The following is a 14,201-nucleotide window of genomic DNA, read 5'->3' as shown; positions in this document are numbered from 1 at the left end:
CTCCCAAGCGGGGTCTACCTCCAATGGCATCGACGCGGCCGAGCAACGGTCGTGCTTCTTCTGGTCTCGTATTTCTCCCAAGCCCCAAGGCTGAGTGAGTGCAGGCAGGGTCCAGCGAAGAACTCGGAACCGACCCATCGACGTTGGTCCCTGAAATAGAGGTGTCGATACCCAAATGGCTGAATGAATCGCCAGATGTGCCATCGTGTCAATCGCAATATCTGCTCGGCGATTCAAACAAGTGCAAGCCCCCCCGGCCGTCTGCGTGCCGTCCGGTTCCTGGTTCCAGCGCGCATGCAGTGGCGCTGCAGCTTCACTGCGCTTGACGTCTTCAGGGGCCTCTGCACCCTCCCACAGCGCCTAAACGCGGTGCCACCAGCATCAGCAGATGTCATTTTCTCCACAGCCAGCCAGCCATCCATCTCTTTTGTCCAGAGTTGCAACACTCTCGACCTGTCCACCTCCTCATCCTCGCACCTCTCCTGCACGTCTTATACTGGTTCTGCTGCAGAGCCATTCCAGCCCTCTGCCGTCCCTTTTCTGCCCACCCAAACTATCGCCCACTGGCCGCCTCTCGAATCCGGCTGCCTGCTCGATCCTCCCCTAGCTTCAGCCCGGCTATGAGGCTTAGCATCCTCCGTGGGCTTGGGCATCACTCTGCCTGCTGAGGACGTCGCAATGTCGTCAGCGTCGCACCGCCAGTCGTATCAGCCTCAACACGGCAGCACCAGCAGCAGAGACATGGGCCGGCCGCGGCCACAGTCGACCGCGCAGCATCCTGTCGACCCCGACGAGGCCCGGAGCTTCGCGCTGCGAACCGCCTATCTGCACTACCTGTTGCAACCCAAAGCCAAACGAAAGCAATATGTCCCGGCGCCCAAGGTTCCCGCGCGAACGCACACCAGCGTGGGGCAGCTGGTGCAGGACTTCGTCTCGGGCACGTCCACGAGCATCAAGCTGCCTCACAACTTCGCGGCCGCTCTGCTGGACCGAGTTGGCGGCGTGCTGAGGGGCAGCGAGGCTCTGCCGGGCTACAGCGATGCTGCCGTCAAGAGGAGCTTTGCCGAGGCGTACACGGCCTTCTCCGAGAAGGCGTTCCGCAAGACAATTGAAAAGGAGAGGAAGTTCGAGCCCTTGGTCCTCATCTTCTACTCTGCGGCCACGAAAGCTGCCCAGAAGGGCAAGACCCCGGACGACGAATCCGACTCGTGGAAGCTGCTTCCAGACCGCCACCTGGCCATGTTCGTGAGACTTGCCGCCGGTGTTATGAGGGACCTAGGCCACGACCGAGACCGACCTGAGCTGATGGCCCGGCTCAAGGACCTGGAGACCAAGCTTCTGAGAAACGACCAGGATCTGGTCAGCAATGGCACCGCTGGCGCTGGTACTACCATCGAAGTGATTGTGCCGCTGAGTTACGAGGTCAAGGATATGCCCATGGTGCAGATTGTTGCAAGCATATATGGGATGGGCCTATCAGAAGTACAGGCCGAGATCAACGCAAACCGTCAGGTGTGGACGGAAGAGGCCGCGCTCAAGGACCTCAAATCATACCAGACCAGACTCAACGCCAACATGCCGGGGACGCTGAGCAGTCACGACTTTGATGTCGAAGATGCCTTTCAGGAGTGGAAGAAACACGAGGCGACGCATCTCTCGCAGATGATGATGGATATCTTGACTGCTAAACCGGAGCTGGCCAAGACCAAGACCGGGCCCATCGACAAGTCGCTGCCGAGCCGACCGACGTCGTTGTACGGAGATGATCAAGCATATGCTGACCTCAGCCGGGTGATATCCGATTCGGACTCCTCGTCCTTTGCCTTTGATCCCTCCATCAGCCTAAGCTCTCTGGCAATCGGTGAATCCAGCAGTATCAGAACCGTAGATGAAGCGATATATACGTTTATCCCCCCTAACCCGAGGGCCTACTACAAACATATTCTTCAGCAGGCAATGCTGTTTGACCAGATCCACGCTGACCCCAATATGGACTACCAGCCGCTGTCGCACAAGTCCATGGAGCTGCTGACCGAGCTCTGTGTGCGGTGGCGCATCCCGCAGTTCACGAGACTCATTGTTCTCCTGGAAGCAGCCACCAACCAGTTTATCGAGAAGGAGATTGCCCCCGAGGACCTGGATGCTGTTTTCGACCTGATCAAATCTCCATCGCAAGAGCTCAAGAAGCCACCCCATATACACGCATACAATGCGCCCCTGACCGACTTCGACCCAAGCCGCTGGACGATGCATGATTTTGCCGCTTACCAGCACACTCTTCACACTCTCCATGACGCACTGCTTCAGGAACTCTTCGATCTCCTGGAAGGATGCTACGACGTCAAGCCGCCAAATATCGGGCCTGTCATGTTTCTTCTGGAGAACCACATTGGCCAAGACCCAACCTTTTCTCCGCGGGCAGAAGTCATGGACGAATTCAGGCAGCTCCTGTCTGAGCGCCTGGCTCAAAAGGCCACGGCAGTCTACCACGAAAACATGCAGAAGCAGATCCCGGAGCAAAAAGAAGAGTGGGAGTTTGCTCACGTCGTCCAGCTCGGCAAAGCAGTGACCAAAGTGTGCGACCGGATCCGAAAGCGTTACAAGAAGACGTCCACCATCATGGGGGTTGATCCGTTAAGCATCCTGGTGTACGAAGTGTTCCCCAAGTTTGAGCAAGACGCAAGCGCCATCGTTCAGATCATCATGCAGTCAGCCAGCGAGAGTGGCCAGGAAATCGAGATTCAAGATGGCTTTGAGCTCTACAAGGAGCTGAAAGAGATTCGCAATATTCATGAAGAATTCCTCCCCAAGGAGCCCTTCGCCTTCAACGTTGAAGACTTGCTTGTCGACTTCGTGTGGCGCTGGCTGGCGTCGGCCGAGGCCCGAATGACGGATTTCGTGGACCAGGCAATCAAGCAAGACAAGTTTCAAGTTAGAACAGAGAGCCCTGATCAGATTCCCGGAGATGCGCAGCGGCATAGTGTGTCCGTCATTGACATGTTCATGCTCTTCAACCAGACAATAGACCAGGTTTACAAGCTGGAATGGGCCAACCCAGAGCACCATGCCAGGTTCATGACCGCGCTGGCGAGGAGCTTCTCTACCGGTATTGGCCGCTACTGTGAGACCGTTGACCAGCAATTCGCAAAGGAAATGGATCGTCCATCTGCGCAGGAGCTTGCTGCACAAACCCAAACTACCCAGGAGAAGTGGATGCAGTATGCCAAAGACGCATGGAACAACAAGGAGAAGGCGGAACCATTCCAGTTCTTCCCGGAGGTAAGGTTCTCGGATCAACTCCTTTTTTGTCACAATGCTAACCTCGTGTGCCATCTAGTCCTTCGTCAAGCTCAACAACATTGAGTACGCGATGCAGGAGCTGGACAAGCTTGAAAAGACGATGAATGTCGAAGCATGTGCGGCTTTGCTAGAGAAAAAAGACGGAGTCAAGAAGAAGACTCGAAAGCCGAACAAGTACACCTTCACCATCAAGGTAGTGGAGGCGGAAGATATCAAAGCTTGCGATCCATCAGGCTATAGCGATCCGTACGTGGTCTTCGGCGACGAGTATCAGAAACGACTCCACAAGACGCGTATCGTTCACCGAAGTCTGAATCCTCGCTGGGATGAGTCGTTCGATATCACCGTGCAAGGCCCAGTCAACGTCATTGCTACGATATGGGACTACGATACTTTCGGTGACCACGACTACGTCGGGCGGACTTCGCTCAAGCTGGACCCTAACCACTTTGGAGACTATCTTCCCCGTGAATTCTGGCTAGATCTGGACTCACAAGGCCGTCTCCTGATTAGAGTGAGCATGGAGGGAGAGCGCGATGACATTGTGTTCCACTTTGGCAAAGCTTTCCGCCATCTGAAGCGCACGGAGAGAGACATGGTTCGAAAGATTACGGACAAGGTACGTGGCGCAAAGCGTTTTTCTCATCCAGACAGTACAGGATACAGCTCGGCTAACCTACGTCTAGCTTACTGTTCAAATCAACGAGACGCTGTCACTGGAGACTTTGCGGAACCTTTTGGGATCTGGGGGCGTGGGAGCTTCGATTACGAGTCTATGGAAGAAGAGAACTTCCACGGCTACCCCTTCCACAGCGCCTACCCAGGCGCAGATTGAGAGCGCACTCACCAATCTGTTTGCATACTTTGACGACAACTTTGCCATCATGAAGATGACTCTAACAGACGCCACAATGATAGCTGTCATGACTCGTCTGTGGAAAGATGTGCTCATGACGATTGAGAACCTTCTGGTGCCACCCCTGTCCGAGAAGCCGTCGACCCAGAAGCCTCTCTCACGCAGGGAGCTCGACATCGTGTATCACTGGCTGGAGATGCTTTTCAACTTCTTCAATGCCAAGGACGAGCACTCGGGCGAGCAGCTCGGAGTTCCAGCCGAGGTGCTCAAATCCCCTAAGTGGCACGAATTGGCCTCGCTGAACTTTTTCTACTTTGAAGAAACCCACAACCTCATCCGGGAGTCGGAGCGCATGGCTGCGGCCTCGGCGCAACGCGCTCAGCAAGCCCTGCAGCAGCAGAACCAACCGCAGAGCCAGCAGAGCAGCAACAGGCTCGCAGTGCCGTCAAGTCTGGGGGCGTCGCTGGGCGGTGCCGGCTCGTTCGCGAGCATGGGCACCATCCGGCGCGGCAAGAGCATCATGATGAGCCGCAATCTGGGCACGATGCGCAAGGCCAAGGAGGCGAAGCGACGCGAGGCGCAGGCCGATGCCAGTGACGATATGATCTTACGAATCTTGCGCATGCGTCCCGAGGCGGCGAACTACCTCAAGGAGCGGCAGCGGCAAAAGGAGCGGCAGGCCGCGACGGCGGCAGCGGCGCTGATTGTGAGGAACAGCGTCAACCAGGGGTGGAACTCTGGGCCGCCTTTCCAGGGGGCGCCGTTTGGACGGAATAGCCTTTTGCCAAACGGGCGATGAAGCTTGAATGCGACCAAGAGGAGAAGGTTGAGCCAAGAGAAGGAGGGAGAAGAAGAGGAAGATGTTAGGCAGTTGTACCCAGTCTAGCTGGGGAGGGGGAGGGAGAGAAGCACGGGGTGAAGATTCGAGGGGGAGAGGGAGAGGGAAATCTTTTGACGAAAGCAGCTCCATCATTTTGCTCCTGTTGCCTTGTCTTTTAGTGTTTTATTGATTGTGGCCCGGCAGGAATTTCGGCCTCATTCAGATACCCTTATGAGAGTGTAGGTATATATCGAGGTCATTATGGATTTGAGATGGTTTGATCTTTCTTTTTACGACACATTTTGGGATGTTTTTTGAGATGGATGGGGGAGGCATTGCGAGCTGAGCGAAGAGATGTTAATTCGCGTGCGCGTTGAGTCGGTTCTTGAGCGTGATTAAAGGTTATTGTCAATTCCCAACGATTGCAAAGATTGTATCGTCTGTATCTCCTATGTATCTCTAGCTAAATTCCTTTGGAGATTTGAAAGCAAGTCTTGTACTCTTTTGAGAAACCGTCATATGATCACCACCAGCTAAACATCCGCTTCATGCCATGCCTCGATGGCCAAGTCCTTGCGCTTCTTTCACTCCCCTTGTCGGCCTTCAACCCGGGCCGCAAACTCCTCCCAGGTAAGGCTTCCCCAGACAGGATGCACACGGCTCGAAGCTTGCGTCTTTCCAGAGCCAGGAGGAACATAGGTGCCGCTATCGTCGTCATCATCAGCGTGGCCAGCGGAGCGACGCGCCGCCATGCCGCTCTCGCTGTAATCGACGACGACGTTCTTCGCTGCCACGACTCTGCCTTCATGAGATATTTCAAAGTCCAAAGAGACGCCGTTCGAAGTCATCTTGATGACGTAGGAGAGACGCTTCACGCTCTGGCCCTTTGAGTTTCTCCACGAGGGCAGTTGGTCGAACTCTGGGACTCGAGACCAGCGGATTTGGCAGAGTTCCTTGACGGTCTCATCGCATCTGTCGGACGGGATGGGGGCGTTCGAGTAGATGAGATACGTAGATATACTGTCGACTGGTTTGTCGAGGTCCTGGTGGAATCCCATCTCGATGCATTTGCCCACTTGAATCGTCTCGCCCTTTTGTAGTCGCTGTTAGCATTTGTTCTTATCAGGTAGCTGTACGTGGCGGACTCACGATGCGTAGGAACCAGGAGGCCTGGTCAGCGGCAATGAACACCCGTGTGACGGGGCACCATTCTTTATCCCGTGCATCGTGCTCGTCCTCGGTCCAGGGCGTCACGTTGCACATGGTGCCGTAACTCGCCCTTGCGATCCTCGAACGGACCGCCGACTCTTGTGCGCTATCGGAAGTTTCAAGCCCTCGGATGACTGCACCGCGGCAGACTGCCGTCCAACTATATCAATAGCAAAGAGATATGAAAGTCAGCCCTGTGTCCAGTCAGATGTGGCAGTATGCACTTACGGTCGTGCTCCTGAGCTCTGCAGGATGTTAACCTGGCTCTTTAAAGCATCATGTAGGCAGCTATGCAAATGATGACAGCGCCCAAAGCCACCCACCAAGATAATGAACTGGAGCATTAGATTAGTGACAAGTCTGTCATAGTGATTTAGAGGGATCCTTCATACCTTGGGCTGCTTCTTGTACCGTTTCTTGACCTCTTGGATTTGTGCTGTCACGAGCTTCACGATTTGGCTCATTACCGGGGTGAATACATCGATAACGTCTCGGCTATTTTGTCCACTCAGCAACAGCTTCCCGGATTGGTAACAGACCTTGAAACTTACTTGGTGATGTCAATGGTTGGACAGCTATACTCGTCGTGGTCTCTCTTCCGCGAGATGATGGGGATCTGCAGAGTCCATTTGCTGCCATCATTGCAGAATTGTCGCTTTATGCCGTTTTCCCACTCGTTGTTCATGAGACGAGCTATTCCGTCTTCCCCAAGCTTATCCCAAGTGTCCCAGGCCATCTTGTGCTTGAGAAGGTTTCTAAAGCGCTCGTCCACAAAGGTAGCGCCGCACAGGCTTCCTGGTATAGCGCATTAGCTGTATTGTTCCGAGTGAGAGAAAAGCTGGATGCCATACCATCTCCCCTGACGCTTTCTTCAATTTCCATTGGGGCTTGATTGGTGACTGTATAGGTGATGACGTCCTTAACATCCGTGTCAGCTACGTCGGTAGGTAGAGGCTGGCCGAGGAACAACTTACTACAGTGCCTCCACCAGCATCACAAACAACAAAATGGTCGCCGAGCTAGCAACGAAAAGCTGTCAGTGTGTTGAGGACTGGTCTATGTCATAGGGTCATCTTACCATCATGTCTGGTCTGTCAGACATATCTCTCAAGGTGGCCAGAGCTGCGGCCTCCGGCTCAGAAATGAACTCCAGAGTGGTGTCAGAAACACCTCGAGGCTCTAGGATACCGGCCTTTTCAATAGCCTCTTTCATACGAAACTGAGCATAAGCTGGCCAAATTGCTGGAAGAGTGACAACGACCCTGAAAGCAGAAAGCTCCACCATGGAAGCCCCCTCAGCTCGCTCGATACAGCTAAGGCTATACTTCCATAGCTCTCGCAGATAATCGCTGATGACATCAACGGCATGATTACCCATCTTTGACAAGGATGATTTGGCAGTCTGGAGATGAGTTGAGCCTCGTAGATACCGTGGAATATCTTCTTCATCCAGCAGGCAGAGCTTGAACCACTGCAGAGTGGACTCCCCAACAGGGGCAGCGTAGCCCCAGAGAGGCGCTTCGCCCTCGCCTGTGTAGCAGATGGACGTTGGGACTTTTTCCTTATCATTGCTGAAGTTGAAGTGAGACTTCCAGCTCGTAATTATGTCGATCTGCTCTGGTCGAGAGGCTCTGGCCCATGCCACGCCTGAAAAGCTACACGTAGTCAGCAACCGATGCCACATCTTGATGGTGAAGTGAGCTCACGTGGTCCCGAAGTCGATGCCTATGACGATGGTCGAATCTCCGGTATGGAGCTGCCGTGTTCCTCTCCCGGCGCCTCTCTGGGTGCCCGTAGGACGAGGCATGGCCAGCTGGACTCCGAGCGGTACCAAAGGAAGAGACACCAATAGTAAGAGATGCAAAGTGGGAGGGGAATTGAGTTGATCAGGGTCTGGTCGATGCCACAGTCCAGTCAAGAGTTTCAAACCTTGGCAAGAATGTGAAGATACAGCGAGATAGAAAGTAGGCAGAAAGTCAGCTCAAGGTGAGAATAAAGTGAGTTTGCTTGTTTCGCCTGCTCTGCCAGCTGCCTGAAGTACATTCGATATCTAGTCGAGCACAGGCGGTGCAACACGTAAGCAATTCTGCCAGTCACGCTTAATACTCTTTCTCACTCTCTTTTCCTCTTTTGTCTTTCTATTCGTCTTTCTTTTCATCTTCTTTTCTACCTTTATCTACCGGTTGATCCCTTTCTTTATCCACGCAAAGTGCTAAAGACGCGGCATCAGAAGACAGCTCTTCCCCTTTCCCTAGATCACAATGCCAGCAGGCGTCATCAACGTTCCTAACGATGAAGATGGTAAAACTTTCCACCTCCCGAGCAAGATGACCGAATCTAATAATCAGTATTTAACAGAGGCTCGGGGAAGCTCGCAGAGAAAAAGCGTAGCCCAAGAGGTCGAGGGCCCATCTCTTCGGGTAAGGAAGAACGGCTCAGCCAACTATAAGGAATGCAGCGATGTGGATGCCAAAGTCTCTTCTACCATGGACGACACAGGATATGAATTGACAGGATATGGATCGACAGGATCTGAAGAAGATATACCATCAAAACCGAGTGTCAAACAGAGTGAGACTTCTCGAAAACCGCGTCCCCAGTCGGCCAAGCAGGAGCCGGTAGATGCAGAGCAGCAAACAAAAACACCTCGCGTGATCATAAAGTCCAAGAAACGAAGCGGCGACGATAATCAGTCTGAGCTTCAGCGATCTGCAAAGCGTGGCCGGAAGCCTTCAGCCGCAACCGAGATCACGAATCTCGAGGAAGGCTTGCAGGGAATACTGGACAGATACAGCTCGAAGGCACATGAAGTCGACTCGATCAGATCTGAAAATCAGGATCTGAAGGCCCAGGCCAAAGAACTCGAATCTAAGCTGGGAAAAGCACAACAAGCCCACAAACAGTCTGCAAAGTCGCTCCAGCAAGAAAATGATCGACTGAAGGAGGAAAATGGTGGACTACAAGGCGAAGTCCATGAGCTACAATGCGAAATCGATCGGATGGAGAGAGAAAATGACAAGCTGGACGCCGAAGTAAGGAAGTGGAGAAGTGAGATTATATCTCTTCTTGACAAAAACAAGCGAGACTCTGGCAAATACATCAAAGTGTCCGATTCATATATCACGGAGGCGTGGATGATGTTGTCTTTCAATGTCCGCGACCTCGTCTCTCAGTGTCTCACTGAGAAACCCAGCAATCAAGATGAGATACTTGGATCGCTGGCGAAATCAAGTCAACTGCAATCCCCAGGCGACATTCCGTATTACCGTGTCAGTATCCTTCGAAAGACGATATGGAGGCAGTTGGCTCGATCTGTGTTTCAAGGAAAACAACCTGTTTGGCAAGGAAAACTTGGACAGTTTCTGACACAGCAAGTGTCTGGGAAAGGTAATAGCCGCCTAGATCAATAATTTGTCTCGCGTCAATGTTTGCTGTGGATTGACATTGTTTCTCTCTGCACAGATTATGCATCCATCAAAGACCCTCGGTATCTCAAGATCATCAGCCAGACCAAGTCGAAGGCGGTCGCCGACCTCCGTGGAGAGGACCACATCAATTCGAACGCTGCGGATGCTCAGGTTGACAACATCTGGGAAATTTTGAGCCCGTTTATCCAAGCCTCCAACGCTAAAGAATTCAAAAAAAGGATGAGAGGCCTCATTGTAGGGGCAGTCGACCTTCATGCCACATTGATGAAGTCGAAAGCCATCTTCGTAGTGAAATGGTTAAGAGAGCATAATGGCACGGACTCGACCACTTTTGACCCGACGACAATGGAAACTGTTCTTGGCCACACAGGTGCCGATGCAACCAATGTCGTGGTCAAGTTCGTCGAAACTCCGGGCATGATGAAGATTGGAAATGCAGATGGGGACTACTTTGAGCATAGTAAGATGCTTTGCAAGTCTGTGGTGATACTTGAAGAAGAAGAAGAAGAAGAGGAGGAGACGACCTCGGAAAATGATTCTTAGTTGATAGTGAACCAACACGTGGAAGGTTGGAGATAGCGAAAGGGTAGCCGTAAGAGCAAGCTTCATGTGGAATATTGCTAGACACAAGTTGTCAGTTGGAGAAACTAAAGAGGTGTCAAACGATACCAGACGGTCCACGAATATTACAACAGTGCGATGGGGTTCAAGTGAAAGTAGCGGCAAAGTGATGGTTTCCAGTATCTGGATAGATTTGCATCCATTGATTCTGCTAATCGTGATCCTCCTCTGTAGTACCGGGACACCCTTCCATTTCATCGTCCGGATACGCCATCTTGCACCAAAAACAGTACCGATGCCTCTCTCGCAGGTACATGACGAGACGAGCCAGCCTCGTGCCAAGATCGAGAGCTTCAAACTCCTGCAGCTCCTCGTCTTCCTCGTCCAAATCATCCGCAAGAGAAAAAGAAACATCCTTGCCCATAGCCATCTTATCATCATCATCCTCGTCGCTATTCTCATACGTCGGCAACCGTGAAAGAGACTGCTCCAATTCATGCCTCATCCGTCGCTCGCGCTCCTTTTCTTCGCGATGACGAACCAAGCCGCGATATAGCACGGGCACAGATTTGAGTGGCCGAGATGGTGCTGGCTTAGGCCTTGACTTGGAATCTTTGTCTTCTGAAGGTGAACAAGGTGGAGGGTTCTCACTCAGCTCAGTGCTAGTCTCTTCTTCATCCAGCCTCTCCGCCGTCCGCTGCGCAGCACGCAACTGTGCCTCCAACCTCGCATCTTCTCTTTCCGCCCTCATCCTCTCGCGATACTCCAACGGATCAATCTTGACGCTCTTGACATCCCGCTCATCAGCAGCTTCCCGAAGCTTCCTCTTCTTCTCGCTCTCCATCCCAATACCACCGCGATCCTCCTTCATGCTAATCCTGATAGGCTCCGTCTTGCCCGAGCCCTGTCCATCCCCCGTCTTCTTCCCCAGGCCGCCGCCCTTGAAGCCCATCTTGGCCATCATGGCGAGGCCCTTGCTCTTCTTGGCGCGCGCGTCCTCGAGCAGGGACGTTGCCAGGGCCTTTTCTCTCGCGGCGGCTTCTTCCTGCGCGAGCTGTGCTTTGGACTTGATGATGCCGCGGGCGCGGGATTCTCGTTTGAGGCGCTCGGCGCGCTGGACGGAGGTTTCGGTTGTGGGGGGAGTGTCTTGGAAGGTCATGCTCATGTAGTCGTCTTCGTCGTCGTCGGCGGACATTTTGGCTGGGGGTTGCGAGTTTCTGACTTGGGCTTGGTATCGGATCGCTGTCCCGATTGAATATTGAGTTACAGTGGCTTGAATTGCTTGAAAAGTAACCAGGAGAGTGAGGAAGCAGCAGATATATTGGTGACAAAAGGGTTTCTATGAAGCGGTACAGTTGTGTTCTTCTCGACTGAGTGCAGTCAGTGAGTGCATGAGCAATGGCTTGACGTTTGCAGTCCGGGGTGTGGCGTAAAAGTGTGGCGCAGAAGCTGTTGTTCAACTCCAAGCTGTTCTCATCAACGCGGTAGCGATATCGTCCCTTCACCTCGGCGACAGCAGATCGGTCTAAGAGCCTGTTCATCTCCAGCATCGAGTAAGGTATCTATACATTGCAACACACAGCCAAAATATTGAACCAATATAGTACGTGTTTTGTATTGAGATCTACAGACAAGCATCCCGTAACTTGGTACCTCCTGCCATATAACACGCGCGAATATACTCGTGTTCGCGCTCTAGTACTTTTCGCTCTCGACAGCTCCCTCCCTTACCTTACCGAGCACCAACCATCTGCTGCGCCACCCAGGTCTTCGTATGTCCAGTCCTTCGTCCTTTGTCTGTTTCAGGGACCAGAGACTCAGCTCGTGTACACAAAAAGTGCTCATACATAAGGTAAGGTACCATCTCGCCTCTTTTGTACTCCGTATGATCCATCGACCACGTCTCACTGTGGCCAAAACGGAACCTCGAGACGGTTTCTGACTTGCACTGAAATTGCGGCTCCTCCCACCCCCCCAGCCACCCGCATTTTACGGCGGCCAGGGCGCTTCAACGGCCCTGCGCTTACGGGGTCTGCTGGAGCACGGAGGAGTTGCAGGCATCTTGTATCTGTACTCTTCCTTGTGAGTAGGTAACCTGTATACCCTCCAAAAGCTTCCCGCTCAGCTGCACTGCGCTGCACCTCATTGCTGCAGCCTGCATCCCGCCTCGCTGCCCGCATGCCGCAATCGAGAAGCTCCATTATAAGCATCTCAGCACAGATGGATTGGAGTGCCTGGACAATACCTAAGCAAGGAAAAGGCGCCGCCAATACGACGTTACCTAGGTATCAACGCTTCAGGTACCAGCAGCAAGCCTTAGTAGATACTTACGCATAAGCAAACCTGGGAGCTGTGCTTGATGACTTGACTGTTTACAGTAAAGCCTCAGCAGGGCCTCGTCCGTCTCTCCGTCTTTCTTCTCTTTCTTCTTCTGTGGTTGACTTTTCATCTAAAACTTCGTGCTGTACTTTGTATCGCCGTTGATCGAGTTGGAGTCGCTTTCTTCAGCGATTGATTGAGGCTCTACCTAGCTGCGCTGGTTGGGGGCTGTCTGTCTGTCTGTCTGTAAGCGGCACTCTGCATATTCAGCTGGTACCTGTCATCACCCAGCAAGGCACTGCCTCTCAGCTCAGACAAACAAAAACATCTCCGACCCATTTCCATCCCCAAACACGAACAACAGCGAGGACGACGGAGAATTGCCATCTCGTCTCTCAACACTAACGCGCCCACCTCTCGTTTGACCCCAGCCGTTTGCAAACACCGCCAGGGAATCAGAAGGACAGAAAGAAGAAGAAAAGACACTTCTCTCAATCGCAATCGCCATGGGCTCCTCAAGCCTCCTCGACACATTTGGCGACGCCGTCAGCCAGAGCGGCCGCTCCTCTCGTCACCACCACGCGAGCGGCACCCGCCGCCACAGGAAGCGCCGCTCACACTCCCCCTCGACCTCGCGATCGCGCTCTCGAGACCGCTCCCGCGACAGAGACCGCTCCAGATCTCGCTCTCGCACCCGCGGCTTCTTTGGCGGCGACGGCAGCGGCGGCGGCGGCGGCCATCGCAGGAGTACCGGCTCTAGAAGCTCCTTCTTTGGCGTGGGCGGCAACCACAGTCGCTCCAGCTTCTTTGGAAACAGTACGTGCCCATCATCATCAATCATCACCTCTTACCATGCGCCATGACATGCCCAAAGACACAAGGTATAGAGAGAGAGAGAGAGAGAGAGAGAGAGAGAGAGAGAGAGAGAGAGAGAGAGAGAGAGAGAGAGAGAGAGAGAGAGAGAGACAGAGAGAGACAGAGAGAGAGAGAGCGAGTCAGAGAGGCCAGATAAACTAACAAGATAATCCATCCATCATCAAAGGCCGCCCATCGTACTACAAACGCTCCCCCCGCGAGGGCTTCGTCCAGCGCTGCATCAAGCAGCTCAAGCGCCTCCTCCGCGACCTGCAGCACTACGCCAAGCGCCACCCCTGGAAGGTCTTCTTCCTCGTCATCCTTCCCCTCGTCACCGGCGGCGCCCTGACCGCCCTGCTCGCCCGCTTCGGCCTGCGCATCCCGCCCGCCATCGAGCGCATGCTCGGCGTCGCCAAGCGCGCCGCCACCGGAGACCCCTTTAGCGCCGTGGGCGACGCCGTGCGCATGGCGGGCGAGTACGGGCATAACCACAATCACCACCATGGCAGCAGCGCCAACGGCAGCGCTTATGCGGCTGCTGGCGCCGGTGGTTCTGGTGCGATTGCGAATGGCCATGCGTATGCTTCTTCTTCTCGCGGGACGCGTGTTGAGCGGGGGCGGAGCGGTGATGTCCGGTGGGAGCGTAGGGCTACTACTTATTACGATGAGAGGGAGCCTGAGGGCGGCTTCATGGATGGCATTCGCAAGGGTGTGTCCAAGATGTTTTCATGACCGTCATGATGCGTTACGAGACTGGGATGGGCGTTGAGGACGCCTGATGCTTTATACGAACTGGATACGACCTTTTTTCCCTTTGCTTCTACCTCTCTTTTACCCCCCCCTTTTCCGGCAT

At 53.6% G+C, this 14,201-nt stretch overlaps 6 protein-coding genes across 6 annotated transcripts; 3 read left to right on the top strand and 3 right to left on the bottom strand.

Moving 5' to 3' along the window:
• Positions 1-678: 678 nt before the first annotated feature.
• CCMA1212_001686 (uncharacterized protein) lies at positions 679-4,955 on the top strand (the record flags this gene model as incomplete). The annotated part of the gene is made up of 3 exons (XM_073699104.1): positions 679-3,279; positions 3,338-3,919; positions 3,987-4,955. The coding sequence occupies 3 exons, from the start codon at positions 679-681 to the stop codon at positions 4,953-4,955; spliced, it is 4,152 nt and encodes a 1,383-aa protein (XP_073562581.1).
• Positions 4,956-5,560: 605 nt separating this feature from the next.
• CCMA1212_001685 (Heat shock 70 kDa protein 12B) lies at positions 5,561-7,992 on the bottom strand (the record flags this gene model as incomplete). Its single annotated transcript, XM_073699103.1, has 9 exons — positions 5,561-6,079; positions 6,126-6,345; positions 6,414-6,520; positions 6,578-6,680; positions 6,737-6,980; positions 7,037-7,103; positions 7,160-7,204; positions 7,264-7,840; positions 7,892-7,992. 9 exons carry the CDS (start codon positions 7,990-7,992, stop codon positions 5,561-5,563), a joined length of 1,983 nt encoding a protein of 660 aa, XP_073562578.1.
• A 454-nt stretch (positions 7,993-8,446) lies between these two features.
• CCMA1212_001684 (uncharacterized protein) lies at positions 8,447-10,156 on the top strand (the record flags this gene model as incomplete). Its single annotated transcript, XM_073699102.1, has 2 exons — positions 8,447-9,572; positions 9,648-10,156. 2 exons carry the CDS (start codon positions 8,447-8,449, stop codon positions 10,154-10,156), a joined length of 1,635 nt encoding a protein of 544 aa, XP_073562579.1.
• A 229-nt stretch (positions 10,157-10,385) lies between these two features.
• Positions 10,386-11,369, bottom strand: CCMA1212_001683 (G patch domain-containing protein 11; the record flags this gene model as incomplete). Its single annotated transcript, XM_073699101.1, has 1 exon — positions 10,386-11,369. The coding sequence occupies one exon, from the start codon at positions 11,367-11,369 to the stop codon at positions 10,386-10,388; it is 984 nt and encodes a 327-aa protein (XP_073562576.1).
• Positions 11,370-12,899: 1,530 nt separating this feature from the next.
• Positions 12,900-14,080, top strand: CCMA1212_001682 (uncharacterized protein; the record flags this gene model as incomplete). Its single annotated transcript, XM_073699100.1, has 2 exons — positions 12,900-13,309; positions 13,536-14,080. Exons 1-2 carry the CDS (start codon positions 13,000-13,002, stop codon positions 14,078-14,080), a joined length of 855 nt encoding a protein of 284 aa, XP_073562577.1. The 5' UTR covers positions 12,900-12,999.
• CCMA1212_001681 (uncharacterized protein) lies at positions 13,065-14,087 on the bottom strand (the record flags this gene model as incomplete). The annotated part of the gene is given in 4 exon segments (XM_073699099.1): positions 13,065-13,298; positions 13,550-13,997; positions 14,012-14,034; positions 14,082-14,087. 4 exon segments carry the CDS (start codon positions 14,085-14,087, stop codon positions 13,065-13,067), a joined length of 711 nt encoding a protein of 236 aa, XP_073562574.1.
• Positions 14,088-14,201: the final 114 nt, after the last annotated feature.

The sequence above is a fragment of the Trichoderma ghanense genome, assembly GCF_004382785.1.
Source record: "Trichoderma ghanense strain CCMA-1212 chromosome Unknown scaffold_1, whole genome shotgun sequence".
In the NCBI taxonomy this organism is placed as follows: domain Eukaryota; kingdom Fungi; phylum Ascomycota; class Sordariomycetes; order Hypocreales; family Hypocreaceae; genus Trichoderma; species Trichoderma ghanense.
The sequence above is the reverse complement of the archived record's forward strand: the minus strand, read 5'-3'. Positions and strand labels throughout refer to the sequence as shown.